Here is a 19,713-nt window from a genome sequence, read left to right on the forward strand (position 1 = left end):
TGGACGTACACAACTAGTGTGGGTATGACGTCACGGTGGATGCCGAAGATTTTTGTTTATAAGGTATGGTTGGTAAAACTTTAAGGATATTTTTGTAATGATAAAGATAACTTTTTAATGCCCTTTTTATGGGTTGATCGCTTTGTAAATATTTCTAGGGGAAAATCCCCAGTAAGCGACAAACGAGTGCGCGCAAGTGCGATTCCCGGAGCCGGCCAGGATAATTTTGAATGGAATAATCGGGAGAAACACCCTTGTTTGGTGGCGTTCCGGGGGTGCGTAGTCGTAGGAATTTCCACCCTTTTCTAAAGGGACACACAACCTGTTTGTTGTATGCTCGCTTTAGGAGGAGGCCGGTTTTAATGAAGTTGCGATCGGCGCGGATTCCGGACATTGTCTACATATACAGGGTGGTGTTTGTGTTCTACAATTAACGAGAAAGTCAAAAATGGGGTGCAACACCAGCAAAGAAACGGCAACCAATCAAAACGAGAAAACTAAGAACGATGGTGATGAAGAGAGAGATGGGGTTGTCGAAGACAAGCACGTGGACACTGGTAAGTTTAAATGGAAGTACCTACTAATTCCAGTTTTTGGTATTAGAAGTGAAAAGTCTTAAAACGTTGGGTATTTGATAAAAGGATGGGCTGTGGCGTCAGCCAGTCTGGCTGCTATTAAATTCCTGAGAAAACGCTCAACAAGTCTCTCTACTGAGTGTGATGCTCATAGAACTCTTAAAGAAATATTTCATCATCATTTCATGAAGTATGACACACAAATTTTAATTAAAATGATCGCGTAATGTTTGACCAACAAAAACAGTCCAGAAATAGCGAGACTATGTCCAATTAACCGTGTCCGATCTTTAATGAACAAAATTTTAATTAACTTTACTGCGTGTAATGGAGAGCCATTAATTGGTCTTTAATAAAGTCAGGAAGCTATTAATTAATTTTCCAGAAAAACTTGTAAACACCTAAGTGAGACAAAGACGTGAATATTGTCGTGCTGGTTGAGTTCAAAAAGTGAGTTATATAGAGGGCGCGCCCGTCATTATCAAAATTACTTTTTCGTGAAGCTAAATACGTGTAATCGAATTCGCTTTATTAGAGCAAATAAGTGATAAAGGTGTGTTTTCAAATTTTTTGCCTAAAAAATTATTATTTAACCAGTTGGTTATTTTAAGGGTAGTTTTTCTAACACGCACTAACTACGTTTACACTGGCATCAGTCGGTGGCAGGTGTCTGCTAGAAAATATAGGAAATCGATGGTTTTCATTGTGGCTTATCACGCGATCGTCTTTGTTCCTTGAAAGGACAACAAACACCGCCTGGTGCATTATCGGGACAGTTTTTCTGTCATTCAATCATTGTAAACCGGTCTAAAGGGGACAGTTAAGACATTACCTAAGGAAACTCATTATCCTACATTATTGATGAACTGCAGTAACCTCGCCTACTGTACCCTAATTGAGACTAATTATTGTAACAAAAACCACACGATAATTAATACTTTGTGAATCATTACTTAAAAATAGCGCCATCTCTTTGAAGGGAAATACAACAGAAACTTCTCGCACCGCCATCTGGTTGCTGAAAGATAACACTGTTATGGATTTCGGGTTTGTTTCTCCAAACCTCAGATGGCGCTGTTCAAAACTTTCCTAGCTGAACAAGTTTAGCACAAAACTAAATTTATTTACCAAAAATCTTGTCCACAAACCTTCTCAATGGTTGGATGGAGTTTTAGGGTGCAATCGTAAACGTGCCCTTGCTACAACTTTCTCTCAATTATTTACGTTCCAAGTTTCTGGGACGTAGGTCGTAGCTAAGCGGCTTTGGTGCTTATAAATGGAAACAGAAGGGATTTTAGGGCATATTAGGGCCGACCTGTGTCGCGGAAGGTGGTGCCGGTGCTCTCAGTTTCTTCCAGAGTCCCAGGTGAGTAAACCAATGGATGACAGTGATTTAGTTCAACAGTTTTTGATTGAATCGAACTTTAGGAGCGATTCACTGGAAAGTTGGTGTAAACACGCTTATTGAATTTCCTTGTGTAACTTTTTAAAGCCTTAAATTAATTTAAAAACTCTTACCCACGATCACATTGATAATTGAGACATCAATCTCGCTCAAGCTGATAAAAAAAGTCGGTTACGACCCTTAAAGGACGTAAAACGTGTCCTTTGCTAACTTTCCTAGGACCTTCTGATGAATAATTCACATTTCTTTCTGGTATATTGACCTGGAAAGGATCCTCGTTTGGGCATTAAATAATAAAGCCGGAATGATCTCATTAATAAAAAAAAGTGTGTGAACGCCGCTTTAGGGTAAATCGAACGTCAGAAATGACTGGTAGTAGTGTAGACACGGCTTTATTCTATTTCTAGTTTATCGCATCCGTTGACCCACTAACCTTTGTCATTGTCCAGATAATAAAAGTGCCGATCGATTTTTGCAATAAAACCGGTCTTTATCTCTCTTTTGGTATTTTCACTTTTCGAAACACAAAATGAAAAACGGCGAGTCGTATCCTGTTGAGTTATGCACCTGGACTAAAGCCAATACAAAGAGTGATTGGCTTTAGTCCAGAGTATTGGGATAATTGAATGTAGCAAAAACTGCTTCTTTCTGGAAAATTAAAGGACTTTCACTGGAAAATAAGAAGCAAAAACCCTTATTGTTTCAGGTAATGAGAGGAAGGGCTGAATGTAGGTCGGCCCTTTAGAGAGATTGCGGCTAAATTGGTTATGAACTTTTTACGGGAAAAAAACGGTTGGAAAAGGCAGTAAATTTAACTTATTACACAGTGAGAAGTTATACTCATCAATTGGATCACCCTGTAAGGTTTTTTCACGGAAATTAATTTATCCTATTAACCTGCTTCGGCATGATAAATTATTCTGTCGGCATTACGAGGCAAAAATCCGTTTACAACCATTTCGTACCGGTATATCCAACTCCTTTTCCAACTCACCAACCATATTAATTTATTAACATATAAAACTGAATAATTTATCAGGTAGATTGTTTCAATATTGATTAGAAAGGATTTCAACAAGTGTAAGACAAAAATAATACATGTCCTCCAGCCGCCATTGTGACAAGTCAAATTATCTCCTGGAGGACAAACAAACTTGTGACCTAATCACATCAAATTTCATTATTATCCGGGAGATAATTTGACTTGTCAGAATGGCGGCTGGAGGACAAACAAACTTGTAACCTAATCACATCAAATTTCATTATTATTCCGGAGATAATTTGACTTGTCAGAATGGCGGCTGGAGGACAAACAAACTTGTGACCTATCACATTAAATTTCAAACTAGTTGACTACAACCGCCTTTCAGCAAAAATGTTTTAATACTTTCCCTATCATTAAGTAGAAAAAAAAATGACAGAAAGGAGGGACATACACTACATTATGCAAAGGGAAAAACTTTAACAACTTGGCACCCTTCCATATATAATACAGCCAGAAACTTTCCCAACGATTTAATCCGTATAATATTCAACTATACGAAAAAGTAGGGATGGTTTTGAACTAAACTAACCTAAAAACTGAATTTATGGTGGTTCAAGCTATAAACTTTGTTTTGGTACAGTCTAATGTATGAAAACCCTAATTTATAACCTTGGTCTCTTTTACCCACTATAAAATGTTTTTGTTGTTTGAACTTCTATTGTCAAGCTTAATCTAGCAAAAAAAAATACAAATTATTCAGCGTGAAACCGACTATAAAATCCTGGTAAATGCGTGGCTTATCTCGTGAATTTCATTAAATCTAAAAGCTTCCCCATCATCGATTACCACTCTGGAATCGGTGCTGGAAACAGACTTGGCAACCTTGTAGTTTTGAAACACCCTGTACGTAGTATGCAAGAAAAACTGGTGCATAATCTGCACGTGTACGACACGCCACTTTTTATCCAACACAATCTTGATTACAGATTTGTAATGTAATTTGAGACACTCTGTACGTTGTTAGGTGGTTTGGAATGGCACGTGTTTCACCTTCCTTTCCTACTCTTTTTCATTCTATATTCAGTGTTATATACAGTGTGTGGTTTAAATAAGTGACAACAAATCCTGTGTAAAGTGGTGCATCAGCTTCTATTATTATGCAAACTCGAACATTCCGTTTAGAATTTGACCACAAAGCCTCGTCTGCATATTATTAGTGTGTTTCATTGCTATCTCGATCCGCTTATCTACAATGCAGCTTATTCAAATGGCACGTACAATTCTCTCCGGTCTGGTTAATAAACATTGCGTTTTTCTGGACTAGTTTACATCCGGAATTCAGTTTTAAGTTGCCGTTAACCACCATGTTAACCACCTGAGGTCAAGGTTGTCCCGGGGTGAGTAAGTGCAGCCCGGCCAGACATCTTGCCTGGAATCGATCCATCCAGACCACCAGATGCAATTAAAAACGACTAAAATCTAAAAGTCTGGCTAGTAATTAGATTATGGATGAACCAAAAAACCGGACAGAGTTTTACCGAATTTTAGTCACAAAATTATCAATATTATATCTATTCTCACCGCTGTATCAAACGTGGGTTCAAAGCTTTGTCACGTGACCTTCAGAAATGGTCACGTGACTTTTAGAAAAGCATTTTAACTTGAAACATGATCACGTGACTGCAAGGATGCTATAAAAAGAATCAAGATTCCATTCGACGCTTGAAAATAGTCACGCAACTTTTGTAGGTGAATTTAATAATAAAAAAAAACCACGTGACCTTTTTAGACCTCCTTTTAATCGAAAAAATAGTAATGTGACTTTAATGATACAATTTTGACATTGAAAACAGACGGGTAACGTCCGCAGGACCTTCAGAACAACATTCACATGCCTGTAAAGATACTATTTCAACCTTGTATAGAGTCACGTGACCTTAAAGCTTCCATTCGACGCTTAAAAACAGTCACGTGGCTTTTGTCGGTAAATTTGATAGTTGAAAACAGTCACGTAACTTCCAGAAATACCGTTCAATCGTAAAAATGGTCACGGGACCTTTCGAACAACACTTAGACCTTAAATATGGTTAAGTGACTGCAAGGATACTATTCCAATCTTGCATAAAGACACAAGACTCACGTGACCTTAAAACTTCCATTCTAAGTTTAAAAATAGTCATGTGATCTTCATAACGGAGTTTAATAATTAAAAACAACCACGTGACCTTAAAGATGCTATTTTGACATAGAAAACAGTCGTGTAACTTCCAGAAATACCTTTCAATCGTAAAAATGGTCACGGGACCTTTAGAACAACACTTAGACCTTAAATATGGTTAAGTGACTGCAAGGATACTATTCCAATCTTGCATAAAGACACAAGACTCACGTGACCTTAAAACTTCCATTCTAAGTTTAAAAATAGTCATGTGATCTTCATAACGGAATTTAATAATTAAAAACAACAAACGGGGCCTTCGGAACAACATTTATGCCTGTTTCCCCAACACTTCCAAGTACAACTTATTCAAACTTAAGCTAAGATGAGGTTTGAATGTGACAGATTTGCTACAAAATAACACAGTCTAAACTAAACTTATCTAAGCTGTCCTTAGCCAATGTTGGGAAAAACGTACATTAAATATGGTTAAGTGACTGCGCAAGAATTCTATTTTAACGCTAAGAAAAGTCACGTGACCTTCGTAACCCAATTTGATAATTGAAAACAGTCACGTGATCTTCAGAGTAACATTTTGATCTGAAATATGGTTACCTGACTGCAATCATACTATTTGAAGCTTAAGAAAAAATTAAGAATATACAGGGTGTCAAATCAAGTTGTTAACTAACCTAACCTAACTTGTAATTTTCTTAAAATTGACAGATTTGTCCGCTAAAGACACAAGAACGAGTTCGTCAAAGACGATAACAATCAGATCAAACAGCAGCGCAGAACCGACCAATCAGGAAGAAGCTGCGACTAAAATCCAGGCGGCTTTCAGGTAAATCGCCCTTGTCCTGACCCTGCGCATCTTATAGACGCTTTGACATTTGACAGGGGTCACAAAACGAGAAAAAGCATGAAACAGCCGCAACAGGAACCGGAAAGGGAACCCACCAGGGAGGAACTGGAAAACGAGTTCAGATTAGACGATGCGGGTAAGCGTAAGGCCCTTAAGGGTATTTTCCAGCAATTTTCTCTCTTCCTAACAGTGTTAAGGGTGCGTAACAAATACGTTTTGGGTCATTAATTTTAGTCTGTACACTATTAGTGAAAATCATTAAATAATAGTCCAGAAAATCAAGATTGAACGTTAATTACGAGGGGAACTGCAATACATACAATATCAAGGGATGATGGACCAAAAACTTCATTAATCACACCCCAGATTTTACGAATATACAATTTAAACGCAAAAAATTTTATATAATAATGTCCTTCAGTGACTTACGACAGTGACAAAACGTCAAGCTAACAGATTTGTTAACGTTGATGATTAAAGTTTCCCTTAAGGGAAGAAAATTAATGAACGTCTATTGTGGCGATTTCCAGAACTTTGCCACGCCGCCACCAAAATCCAGGCCTCGTTTCGCGGTCACATGTCCCGGAAAAACCTAGAAACCGAGAAGAAGGGCGAGGAAGGCAAGAGCGGAGAAGAGGTAAGACGTTCAGTTTGCACTAGTGCCGCTAATTCTGGAATTTTAGGAACTGGACATAGACTTAACCGATCCAGACTTGAACAAAGCAGCTGCCAAAATCCAAGCCTCGTTCCGTGGCCATCTTAATCGCAAGGAAAACCATGAAGACGAGGGCAACACTTCTAATCCAAACTAATAATGCCAGAATTCATTCAATCTTCAGTACCTAACCTATTTCCTAAATAACGTTTCAACTACCACCTTTTATTACTCTTAAGCCAGTCAAATTTGTAATAATATGTGATCCTTGAAAATTCAACTATATGCAGGGTTAACTTTGTAACACCCTGTATGTACACTTAAATATGATTTTAAAGGGACCCGGTAGTTGATTTTGCCTGGAATTGCATTTCTACACGTAAACATAAAACCGTCAATTTACACCAATTTCAACAACAATCAGTTTAAATGTGTGAATAAGGTTTTAGACTGCATTTTTACACAGTCTCCTACATTTTAAGTCTTAAAAAACATTTTATAAAATATTCTGGCGCAACTATACCCTTTTACGTTCAGTTTTCATTATACAATATTAGAAATAGGTAACATTCATGGTAGAATGTGTGGCAGACATAAAATAAAATTGGCACTTTGTTGAAAACTGCACCTTTTATGCTTCACGAAATTATATTTAGTTTGAAGCTTTATAACCTAGCTGTACCTAATTAATAGAGTTTTTAATTAAATAGATGTTTCTTAGGTTAAAAAATAATTTCGAAAACAAAAACCGCTTGTACTGCTACTGAGTAAATAGAAATTTCCCAATATAGTGAGATTAAAAAAAACTAGACTGTCATTACCTCCAGAAACAGCTATTTACCCCACTCTTCAAAGTGATCATCACTAAAATGCTCGGGCTTAAATCTGATCATTGAGGGCGGCAAGTCTTGTCTTAAACTCTCCGGATAACTCCATGGGGTTTGTAATGTTTCGCCATCGTCTTTGTTCACCATTTGATCATACTTCTCTAACCAGGACTCGAGTGAGGGGATATTGTTGCGTTCCTCTTCTTTTTTCTGTCGTTTCAGCTCGAGTTGCTCCACTGCAAAAATTTGTTCGCGTTTACAATAATAACAATAAAAGTATAGCACCTTGTTGTCTGAGTATGCACAGTTGCTCGGGAGCATAATGAGTGTATTTGCAGTTGCCTTCGAAAACGCAAATGCCACTTTGGAAAAATTTACGGCAAGGCACTTTGAGGAGTTCCTCCTTTAGTATAGTGGCTGGATCTAGCAAAATTCAAAGCTACTTAAAGAAAAAAACTCAAAAATGGGAGTGTACTACCTCTGCACTGTTCGTAGTGTAAATTTCTTTGTTTGATATGATTGGCGCTTTGTAAGTGTTTCCTTCGGGCCTCCAGTTCATCTATAAAGGTTTTGTTGCAATATTCGCAGTAGTATCGGCGCCCCATTAGGTTTTTTTGTTGTTGTAAACAAACTGGTAATAACAATCATAGAAGTAGGGTTAAGGTTGCGCTTTTGACATTTGACATTGTGCTGGCGCAATCGAAGAGCGCAATGCTGGTGGGGATTGCGTATCAACGACGTGACTTGATTGCTGCTTTTTGATTGGCCACAATTCAAATTGCAGTGTCTGATTGGTAGGAATAGTTCTACAAAACGTAGGTCTTGATTAAATACATCTTGGTTTGTTTACGTTTCCTGTTTGGACTTTTCAAGTCAGTTTGACGTGCGCGTTCAAAGTGAGAGTGTTTCCCTTTTTTTAATTTAATTTTTATTCGTTTTTTTCTGTAGTGTCGTTTTAATTGTTCTGTTCCACTATTTCCCGGTGTTTTGTAGCAGTTTGCATTCCAAGTTAACGTCCTTTCCCCTCGAGTAATGCAGTAAACTCCTTCAAGGTAGGTGATGGTTATATGGATTGAATATTAATGCTACAAACTGCGTCCAGCTTTAATAGGCTGTTATTAAGTTTAATTATGCTGTGTAGCGTTCAAGTTTTTATGTTTAAAGTTTAATTATGATCGATGGAAGCAGCTGCCACTAGGGATGTGTGTGTAGTGAAACATGTTTCATTGTTAGGGGTCAGTTTAGTCTAGTCAAATTAGTATTAGCAGTACCAAATTTTGATAATATTAGTGAAATACACATAGCCAATCTCCAATTTAGTCCAATAATTGTTTACAAACCACTTGATGTTTGAAAGCAATAACACTAAAATACCAAAAAGTGTAACTGACAGGATTAAGTGTACAATAACATTGTTTTTAGTAGTTTAGTACAATAATGAGTTGAAGCAATCTAGGGCCTTTTGATACCAGAAAGGAGAAAGTATTAGAACCCAAACAAACAATCTCTCTAGGGATTCCAATTTAGATAACTGGGGGCATAGACAATATTTAAAGAAAAACATTTACTCTGGACATTTTTGTTAAATTGGGTTGCAAAAAAGTCCAAGCTGGTGACCTTTTAGTTTTGTGTGCGCCGTGAAGATGTCTCGACGTGTCGGACCACGTGACAGTGAAAGAATGCGAACCCTGCGGATTTGCACCTGGTTGTCTCCCATAGGTCAACCAACCAAGGGTCAAATGAAGAATGAATATAAATGAGAATGAACTTACTTGATCCATTCATAAAGTGTCTTACTTACTTGCAAGTGAGTCACCCTGTACATGGTCTAAATTGGGGTTAACACATGACCTGTCCTTATATGCAAAGGTTATCTCTATTTCTTTCTATGTGTCTATGCTGCAATAAGTTGTAGATCAGTTTTCTCTATAAAAGATAGTTGATATCAACCACAAATGACATAATATAAACATTGAGCAATAAGGATAAATCTAATGGCACCGCAATTACTGCACAGCTACATAACTTTTCCAAAAAGTCATTAAATCTCAATATGTTTGTGGTGGAAAAAGGTTTTAACAATAAACCCACTGCACCGGGTATAATTAAACTTAACGGGGGGTCAACAGATCCGACATGGATAATTTGTTGGGATTGATTTTTCAGCGGATCGTAGGCGTAACGAAATGTTCAATGGTCCCATTGTGTCCGAGAAGATGTGAAAGTGGAAGAGTTATGAGAATGATGATGATGACCGGGGTAGAAACGTCGTTCTGTTCAAGCACATTCTCGGAAAACCAGATTGGAAAGAGAGGATAACATTTCTAACGGGTACGGTACCGACTTGGAGCCCACAAGCACCTTTGAAGGTCATTTCGTACCATTTATTTTAAATTATTGATTGTTATCGAGGTTGAACCAGACTGGAGCTTGGATGGGTGCTGTGAGAAAAGTACCACAAGAATGGTATTCAACTTAATTAACCAACCCCCGTCTAAAATTGACTGAACTTGACACTAATATGCAAATCGACATTGTTTGCAAATATCCATAATATTTAAGCTCATGTGGGTTCTATATGGTTAACTGGCCGGAAGAATGGACAAATTGCTGTCTGGACGGTGGTCACGGGACTTGTGTGTGTGTGTAAATTAACAGATGCTGGGATACACATGTTTTTAATAACAAAACTAACATGAACCCGAATCAGGCCAGCACCAAAATTTTGTGTTTACTTTTAGGGGACCGCATCCATTTAAGCCCAGGAAGGTGCTAATCCAGCTTTTTTAATCTTTGATCATCTCTGGGATGAACGACCTTCGAATCGGAATACATAATGCGCTCTCAGGTGGCCCAAGTAACTAGAAACTTGAAAGAAAACTTGTTGAACCGGGTATAATGTTACCGCACTGAACGCACACACAGGATATCCAGAAATATCCCATTAACAGGGTAAACGAAGCGTGTGTTCCCGTTAATTATGCAGTCCGCACCATAAGCTCATTCGTTTAACTCCGAGGACATTTAAGGTCTATTAACCTCATTGTGGCACGGTTTGTTGATTTATTGGTGCATGCTGATGGCTTAAACTTGGGTCCAGTTAGTTATTATTTTTTTTCCAGAAAGTTATTAGACTGGGTGTCACAGTTTGACAATTCTAATACATTAGAGGTTATACAGAAAATTGCATGCGCGAGACAAAGACAGAAAGCTAAAAAAAAATTAATTTTGTTGTTGGATTATTCCTAATTTATTTCCATTCATTTGGATAATCTGTATTCGGCCAGCGAGCTGTATTTAGTCCGTTTTCTGTCATTAACAGTTTGAATGAAATTACTTATAATTGTAGTAATATTTCATTCTGTCATCTGCTATTAAAATCTAACCTCAAATTGGAAGTAAACAAAACCAATTATAGTAACAACTGACAGTGACATATTAATACAAAAATATGTTACAAACTCTTGTTACTCAAATATACAACTAAGTACCAACCTTATTATCATCAGTGCAGTCCTTATTGGTTTGTTAAATCTCCCTTTGGTTCCTGGACACAATAAGTCCATTCAGTTTAACTGCCTCTTTCAATGTGGATGTGATGTGAAGACTCTAAATGTTAGGTTTGGCACTATTATGGCGTAAAACTGGTAATTTTTCGTTGTTTTGCCTGATTATCACTGCTACTGCTGTGTGTTATTGTTTTTTTTTCAGCGTTTAATAGAATAGTGGGACTAAACCCGGACGAAACAAGCAGATTTATTGTGAGGTTAGATTGTATTTGACAGTTGACGTTTTCCACAATAGGGAGGTGTCGCAACGCGTAAACGAAAAACAATTATTATTATTCAAGTTTAGAAACAAATTACACACAAACCAAAGTAAATATGTTATTTAAAAGTAAATGGAAATACTTTGGAATACTCTAATAACAAAGTTATCTAAATAATTATAATGCAGTCGGTAAGTTCTGTCATTTTGATGCTAAATCATGGCCTACTTAAAATTTTTGGATGTGTTATCTCTTTGTCGCGCGCATGCGATCATCTATGTATCTCTGTCCGTTACACAGTTCGGTTTTGAACTTACCACACCTGTATTAGTTTTGTTGGAAAAAGATGGCCGATCAAAAAATTTCGAAATGCGCATGGGCCGCGGCAACGTTGTCGGATCTTTAAAAAAATTTCTGAAATGTAATATAGACCAGCACGTGACAACCTTTAATAGATTTCATTATTAATTAATTTTTTTCTGTCATTTTTGAAGTTTTGTATTATAAAGCATAATTAATACTAAAGTATTATAAGGAACAACTGACCTAACATAAAATTGATGGGTACCGTCCATTCTAGGTTGGTTTACACTTAATTTTCTTTTTGACCAGCCTGTGTTATGTTTAAATTCGCTTTTTTCCTTGACTGTTCCAAATTTTGTAGTGGTTTTCCAGGTTATCAGATAGGAAATTTAATGAGAATTCCAAAAATGTGCTCAAAACAGTCATTTTTTTACTCCAAGTGGGTTTAAATGCCAATTTAGTCCCTGACTGTTCTTCCAAACTGTGTTTCTAGCAGTTCAAACTTTGACACCGCTTTTCTCCCTGACTGCACCAAATTTTGTAGTGTTTTTCAGGTTATCGGATAGGAAATTTAATGAGGATTCCAAAAATGTGCTTAAAACAGTAATTTTCTTACTCCAAGTGGGTTTAACTGCCAATTTTGTCCTTGACTGTTCTTTCAAACTGTGTTTTTGGCAGTTCAAATATTGACACCACTTTTCTCCTTGACTGTACCAAATTTTGTAGTGTTTTTTGAGGTTATCGGATGAGGAGAAATTTCATGATTATTGCTTATGATTTTTACATTTTTAGCAGAAAATTCGGTTTGGTAACTTTAAATTTGCTTTTAAAACGTTGAAAATTGTACCAGAAACTTGGTTACTCAGTTAATTTGCAAGTTTCACAATTATTTCCTTGCTTGTAGCCTAACAAAATCTGCCTTACAAGCCAAAATTTGGGTTTTTAGTAAAATTTCATGGTAGTTGCATTTGATTTGTACATTTTGGTCTAAAAATTGGTCAAAAAACTTCAAATTTAACTTCAGAAAGTTCTAAATAGGTTATTAAATACATTTGCAAGTGTTTGACTGTGATTTCCTTGTTGATAGTCTTAAAAACTGTTCTAGAAGCCACAAACTTGAGTTTTTAGTCAACTTTCATGATTTTGTCACTTTTTTTCTTCAAAAATTGGTCTGAAAACGTGGAATTTCCCTCAGAAACTTGCAATTGGACTATCAAGGTTTGAGTACTTACCATTTTCTTGTTTGTAGCATGAAAATGAGAGTTTTAAGTCAACTTTCATGATTTTTGACTTCAATTATGATATTTCCAGCTCAGAAAATGATTTTAAAACTTTAAAAATGATTCAGAAACTTTGCACTATCAATTTTCAAAGTTTTAGTCGGTCTAAATATACACACCAACACTGTACATTTGCATATTCTAAACATTTAACGTTCTTGGAAGTTGATGGTTTGTTTAGAAGGCGAAAATAGTTGGAATTTCATCGAAAAAACAACAATTAATCGATTTAACATTAACAATGACGTAAAACAACCTTAAACTTGTCTTACATTCAAGGAAACCTTCACAATTGAATTAAATTAATAATTCTTGCGTTTATTCAGCCTTAACTGGTGACTTTGAATACGTAATATTCAACATTACTGTGATATCCTTTGATCGAAAATCGTAACACTGTTTACACCAGAAAGTGTAAATTATTTGAGTAAATCTAGTTGGGAAACTAAAAATATGTCAACACTTTAATTGCCAACCAGCAACCATAACAATAATATCGCTTACATCACTCCTATTGCATTTTAATGGACGTTTTATTTATGGGTCACTGATTGGCAGTATTTCGGCGTGCATTTTTTACTGTTAGACCCATTACTGTACCATCGGGCTGGTGCCGTTCAACTATTCGGTGCTCGGGTACCGGACCCATGTGGTACTAACGCTCAATCTAACAATGTTTCGCCTTAAAATCCCTTTCAGGTGAGCTGAAACTCGCTCGTTTAATAACTTGGTTGCCTACCGCAGTACGTGGCGAAACTATCAATTGTTTCTGTTGCAGAATGTCGGGGATAACCGTGCCGCCTTCGGCCGCCGCCGATTTGGCGGATGCGGGCGGACGCGCCCTTAAATTACAAACGGACACCCCACACTTGGTCAGTATGGGTGGCGACAGGCTCAGCACTTCCGTTACCCTTCATCCCCTTCCACCAGGTAGGTAAACGTAAAAGTATTGTTTAGCCATCGTCTTTGTGTTGTTGTACCTTTTTTTTGTACAAAAATTCTGGTGTTGAGAAAAAAAATAATTAATAATGAAATCTAATAATAATAATAATAATAATAATATCAAATTTTTTTTTGTACAAAACAAAACTAATACAGGTGTGGTAAGTCCAATAGGAAAACTGTGTAACGGACAGAGACACATAGATGATTGCATGCGCGCGACAAAGACAACACGTCCAAAAATTTTAAGTAGGCCATGATTTTGCATCAAAATGACAGAACACGTCCAAAAATTTTAAGTAGGCCATGATTTTGCATGCAAAATGACAGAATTTACCGACTGCATTATAATTATTTAGATAACTTTGTTATTAGAGTATTCCAAAGTATTTCCATTTACTTTTAAATAACATATTTAGTTTGGTTTGTGTGTAATTCGTTTCTAAACTTGAATAATAATAATTGTTTTTCGTTTACGCGTTGCGACACCTCCCTATTGTGGAAAACGTCAACTGTCAAATACAATTACAATCTAACCTCAAAATAGTGTTTAGTCGCACTATCCTATTTTAAACGTTAAAAAAACATCGGTAGCCATCGTCTTTGTGTTGTTGTACCTTTTTTTGTACCAAAATTCTGGTGTTGACCTATTCTAGACCTACGCACGGTCTGCTATCTTATCAGTGTGTGCTTATAACTTGTTTGTTCTATTCCGTGATTACGTACTTAACAATATCCCTGCAATTAACAGAATCCTGAAAAAAAATTAAGTGCCTACTTCCAGTTTAGTGAGCGAGAAAAGGTGAGATAAAGTGTGGTATTAGTCAGAGTTTTCCCAGGGGTAAATCACTAGGGCATTATGGTGGACAAACTTTAGGAATTAATGGGCATTACTGGAGGTATTTTGAAAACTATTAATAGAATGGGGAAGGTCTAAATTATATTATAAAGAAAAGTACTAGATTTACCTCAGATCATTTTTTCCCCAGTTGTAGGCATTTAATTGGTTACGCACCGATCCATGACACTTGGAATTGAATACCTTAAGGCTTGAATTTTTTCCCTCGAACAAGATCTGACATAAGGCCGGTTTTAGGCCCTTAGGGCAAACCAAAGGAGAAAGGCTTTTTTTTTCAAGCGGTCTAAAATAAGCCCATTGTGTACCTGTACTGCCGGCGTAGAAAGGCTATTTCATATCCTAGGAGGTAAAAAAATAATGTCCAGAACTTGATCCAGACTAAAAAGCGTTGCATTTAGAAAAAAGCTGATGAAATTAATGCAACACTTACTTTGCTTTGATTGGCTTGGCTCTGCAATACAATCCTTTCCTGTTCTTATTCTGAAATACAGTTTTCCTGAAGGTGTCAGGGCTAAATTTGTGATCAAATTCAAAAACATAAACAAACTGATTGACACAACACGGCTAATACCAAAGTTGTCTAACAGAGGGCGTATCATGGCTGTCTAGCGTCATCTGTCAAAAATCGTGATGTCCATGGCACACTAATTCAAAATTACTACTAATTGCATTGTTGTGTTGTATTGTCAAATAAAGTTTCAGTGAAGCCGTAAAGCGACCTAAATCGCCAAAATGAGTGATAGTGATAAAATAAGTTGTACACCACCTGCTTTAGCAGCAATAGAGACAAAGAGAGAGTGGAGGCGACACGTGAGAAGCGTTTTTTTTGTTTGTTTTGATCGTCCCGAAATATCCAGAACGTCGGGATTTGTCATCGGGAACTCTCGTTTACGTGAAAACGAGGAAAAAAGCCCTGCGAGAGAATCGAGGTGAAAATATTAGTCATTGTTGCAAACGCGCTCGTGGGTACTTCCGGTCGGATGGTACCCGCAGTGCACTAAAAAGAAGCGGCGGGTAACCTAGAACGGTAATGGAAAATGGCGGTTGTTTTCCTGGTTTCTTCATGACCAATCAGATGGAATGCGGCGTCTGGGATTATGTCGGCATCTTTTAATGGAATCGTCTGTTGTTTTCTACCTGTGCCGCTTCGAGAACCCCGACAAGTTGGTACAGTCTCAGTGTAAGGTCGGTGAAGTTACGAGTGGTACCTTTTTACATTCAATTTTCGCTTAAAAAGGTGGTATAGTAAAGAAGTTATAGTGATTATTGTTATTAATAGATAAAACAGTCACTTCCAGGTGAACATAACACAACTGCAATTTTTTATAATAACTATCCCACACTCATTGTTGTTGTAAACTATCATAAATCGAAGCTTCCGCGATCTGAACTTCCTGTTCAAGAACTGGTTTTAAAAATAACCAGTCCATAAGGATCTCATTTCAAATTTACACACTATTAACGATTTAGAGGCAGTCCCTAAAAATAGGAGCTAATAAAGCCGATTCACACTTTGAAGAGCTTCGATAGCGGCCTGTCAGCGTTGAGATCCCCTTCAGTTAGGATAATGATTTATTTGTTCAGGTTTAACCGCTTTTATTAGCTTTCTACTAATCATTGAGTACGGTTTTAATATGACTTCCAATAAGGGGACTGTAAATGTCAATTGTTGCTTGTTTAAAAGAAATTTAACATACAAAAGCCATGATAAGACACCTTTTTGACAAACAGGTGAATTTTACTATCTTCTTTGACTAACATACAGTTTTGTTCTATTCCAGGAAGGGTTACTTTAGGTAGCGGTATCGGAGTGGACATTCCAGTACAAGGTACGGGAGTATCACCCCTGCACTGTCAAATCGAAAACAGCGAGGGCGTGGTCACTTTATACCCCCTGTCCGAGAACCTGTCGGTAGATGGGGTGCCAGTCACCACCCCCACAAGGCTCTCCCAAGGTACTGCTGTACCATTTTCTTAATTCAGCATTTTTACGGTGATTTCTCCAGGTGTTATGCTGACGATAGGTCGTTCAAACTACCTGAGATTCAATCATCCGGCCGAAGCAAAATTGATGAAGTCGGTGTTGCCGAATCCGCGAATCTCCATGGCTCCGATCACTTTCGAACCGGCCGACGTCAACTACCAAACCAAGTTTAACAAGAAACCACCGGTGGTGCCCAGAAGAAGCCCCAGGGAATCGTTATCGGACAGTGGTTAGTATGTGCTAGTCCAGAGTACTAGAAAATGGCAACACTGTAAAAACCCTAGGTGATGACGCGCCCTCGAGCATCATGACTAAAGTGTCCAAGTTTGAGTACTTGGCCGCGCAGAACCTGAAAAAATCTTACTCACCCAAAGTGTTCACGTCTAACGTTCCCACTGTAAACGTGCCAGTCAAAGATGTCCTGGGGAAGGACATTGACAGTCTCAGGAAGAGTCTACCTCAAAGCGCCGTGAACTACGTGGAGCTGAACACTGGCGAGAAGCAACAGAATAAAATTCCAGGTCAGTTTCCCCGTTTTTCAAAGCGACTTTTAGCTAACTTTACCAAACAGGCCAGACAATTTTTACAACGAAGAGCAAACAGCCCCAATACGTCAACGTGACAGTAAACGAAACGCGAAACATCAATAATCGCGTGATAATCTACGAGAATGGGTGTTTGCCTAAAAGTACGCACGTCAGTTTCGATCACAACGATCTGAACAACAAAACGGCAACGAAAAACGTCAACGTGAGCAGAATCAACGCGCCCAGTCCTAGTCCGAATAGGAACCCAACCAATTACTACAGGTTTGTGTTTAAATCACCCGGTTATTCCTAAAAAAAAAATGTCAAAATATTGTGCATGTAGGAGTGTCACCCCTAGTCCAGTGTCCAATAATATTAAAATAGAGCATAGGAGAAGTGGTTCGTACGGGGAATTACCCACTGGATTCGTAGAGGATGTGGACAGTTTGGCTGGCAGGAAATACGAGGCCGAAATCCGTAGGAATCAGGTGATGATTGTTAAGAAAAATTTAAATGCTAAACATCTCAATAATGCTGTCAAAAGGGTTTCAAATTGTCTATGTCAAATTCGATTTCCACAGTAAAAAGTGGCTTAAAAAATAAGTGTCAGAGTCCTCTAAATGCTACTGAGAACCTTCTGAAAGGGTCCAGAGGGTTTTACAACTGTTTTAAACCTTCCCAGAACTGTTTTAAATTGTCAGAGACCTCTAAATGCTACTGAGAACCTTTTTAAAAGTGCCAGAAGGTTTTACAAGTGTCCTAAACCTAAACCTAAACTGTTTTAAATTGCCAGAGGCCTCTAGGACCTTTTTAAAAGTGTCAGAGTGCTCTAAATGCTACTGAGCACCTTTAAAAGGGTCCAGAGGGTTTTACAACTGTTTTAAACTTTCCCAGAACTGTTTTAAATTACTAGAGGCTTCTAGGACTATTTTGAAAGTGTTAGAGACCTCTAAATGCTACTGAGCACCTTCTAAAAGGGTCCAGAGGGTTTTACAACTGTTTTAAACCTTCCCAGAACTGTTTTAAATTGCCAGAGGCCTCTAGGACCTTTTTGAAAGTGTCAGAGACCTCTAAATGTTACTGAGAACCTTCTTAAAGGTGCCAGAGACTTCTAGGATCATTTTTAAAGTGTCAGAGTCCTCTAAATGCTACTGAAAGTCTTCTTAAAAGTACCAGAGGGTTCTACAAGTGTCCTAAACCTTCCCATAACTGTTTTAAATTGCCAGAGGCTTCTGAGACCTTTTTGAAAGTGTCAGAGACCTCTAAATGCTACTGAGAACCTTCTGAAAAGTACCAGAGACTTCTAGGATCATTTTTAAAGTGTCAGAGTCCTCTAAATGCTACTGAGAACCTTCTTAAAAGTACTAGAGGGTTCTACAAGTGTCCTAAACCTTCCCAGAACTGTTTTAAATTGCCAGAGACTTCTAGGACCTTTTTGAAAGTGTCAGAGACCTCTAAATGCTACTGAGAACCTTCTAAAAAGTGCCAAAGTCCTTTGCAAGTGTCCTAAACCTGCCCATAACAGTTTTTATTTACCAGAGGCCTCTAGGACCTCTAGGACAACAGTCAGAAGTCACTGAACAAACTATATTCTACCAATACAGACAACTACCTTATTTTGAGCTCAGTATTGACATTTTATTGGCCGGCTGTCACGTTTTAACAAAACCATGACTATAGTTGATTCATACACGGGCTTGATAACTAAATTCTTTTATCACAATAACCCATTTTGTTTAATCGTTAACGCAAGCTGGCAAGTATTATCTTATCAGGCAGTTTATTGGTATTCTCTCGTCGCGGTTAGTCCTGTTTACAATATAAATTGGTTGTTGTTTGTTTTTTTTTTAAGGCAATTTAAGGTAGTGTCATTGTTACTTTTAATCCAGGCCCAAAGAGACCGAATTAAGGAGCAAGAGTTGGAGAAAGCGGAAAAACAACGTCTGGAAGAGATCCTTAGCATGTGCGCCGAATACGAGAAACAGTCCCAGAACCAGGACAAAACGAGTAAACCACCGACGCCAAACAGGTGCGCATCCTTTCCAACCTGACATATTACAATGTGACTAACGTTTCCACTCGCAGGATCATCACCAACGGGTCACTGCCTAGGGATAAGCGCCATCTAGGATCACCCTTTGGATCGCCGCCTCCCTCTCCACTGGAAATCCTCCACAACGAACTGCTCAAGCAAAGCAACCACCACCATTACGAAAATACGTCCACGGACCTGCAAACGCGTCGTTCCCCTTACGAACAGTACGAGGACAGCCCTTACGAGAATGTTACCCTGCAGGCCCAACAAGGGCCTTACCCTCCAAGTCCTCGAACTCGAATTAAAACCTTTATTTCCGCTAACAAGGACAGGTGAGTGGTTTTTTGTGTTTACCTGCAGATTGAGCTTGATTTAATGGTTTTATTCTAACCTAAGAAAGTGTTGTTTAAGTCCAAATCTCGGAAGGTTTTTGGCCGTTTTCCATTTAGTATGCCCTTCTTGTGCAAACAATTATTATCACTGAATTTACTAGTGTAAGTGTACCTACAAACCAGCGCCGTACTGGAACATTTTCATAAAAATC

The 19,713-nt window shown here is 37.9% G+C and overlaps 3 protein-coding genes and 1 long non-coding RNA gene across 11 annotated transcripts in view; 2 read left to right on the forward strand and 2 right to left on the reverse strand.

Annotated features, from left to right (window-relative positions):
• Positions 1–235: 235 nt before the first annotated feature.
• LOC145734789 (uncharacterized) lies at positions 236–7,265 on the forward strand. The gene is made up of 5 exons (XM_081988412.1): positions 236–557; positions 5,850–5,967; positions 6,024–6,124; positions 6,519–6,625; positions 6,672–7,265. The coding sequence occupies exons 1-5, from the start codon at positions 449–451 to the stop codon at positions 6,798–6,800; spliced, it is 564 nt and encodes a 187-aa protein (XP_081844538.1). The 5' UTR covers positions 236–448; the 3' UTR covers positions 6,801–7,265.
• LOC145734794 (zinc finger matrin-type protein 5) lies at positions 7,255–11,222 on the reverse strand. Its single transcript, XM_081988418.1, has 5 exons — positions 10,966–11,222; positions 9,272–9,396; positions 7,949–8,276; positions 7,756–7,893; positions 7,255–7,706 (listed from the first exon to the last, which is right to left on the reverse strand). The coding sequence occupies exons 3-5, from the start codon at positions 8,073–8,075 to the stop codon at positions 7,477–7,479; spliced, it is 495 nt and encodes a 164-aa protein (XP_081844544.1). The 5' UTR covers positions 8,076–8,276; positions 9,272–9,396; positions 10,966–11,222; the 3' UTR covers positions 7,255–7,476.
• LOC145734683 (uncharacterized) overlaps positions 8,359–19,713 on the forward strand; it is a 133,852-nt gene continuing 122,497 nt past the window's right edge. For 3 of the 8 annotated variants that reach the window (XM_081988174.1, XM_081988176.1, XM_081988173.1), the window contains exons 1-9: positions 13,363–13,521; positions 13,601–13,752; positions 16,405–16,578; positions 16,630–16,836; positions 16,892–17,128; positions 17,179–17,416; positions 17,478–17,622; positions 19,024–19,163; positions 19,220–19,501. In XM_081988174.1, coding sequence (XP_081844300.1) covers positions 13,496–13,521; positions 13,601–13,752; positions 16,405–16,578; positions 16,630–16,836; positions 16,892–17,128; positions 17,179–17,416; positions 17,478–17,622; positions 19,024–19,163; positions 19,220–19,501 — 1,601 coding nt within the window. In that variant the 5' untranslated portion in view covers positions 13,363–13,495. Of the gene's footprint in view, positions 8,523–9,636; positions 9,802–13,357; positions 13,522–13,600; positions 13,753–15,668; positions 15,809–16,404; positions 16,579–16,629; positions 16,837–16,891; positions 17,129–17,178; positions 17,417–17,477; positions 17,623–19,023; positions 19,164–19,219; positions 19,502–19,713 lie in introns of those variants that run through there. The other 5 variants (XM_081988178.1, XM_081988177.1, XM_081988181.1 and 2 more) reach the window with 5 other exon arrangements.
• LOC145734829 (uncharacterized) lies at positions 14,381–15,417 on the reverse strand. Its single transcript, XR_014179503.1, has 3 exons — positions 15,054–15,417; positions 14,733–15,001; positions 14,381–14,519 (listed from the first exon to the last, which is right to left on the reverse strand). It is a non-coding gene; the product is annotated as an uncharacterized LOC145734829 (long non-coding RNA).

Source organism: Ips typographus, linkage group LG10, assembly GCF_016097725.1.
Source record: "Ips typographus isolate SLU linkage group LG10, UJ_Ityp_2.0, whole genome shotgun sequence".
Classification (NCBI taxonomy): Eukaryota; Metazoa; Arthropoda; class Insecta; order Coleoptera; family Curculionidae; genus Ips; species Ips typographus.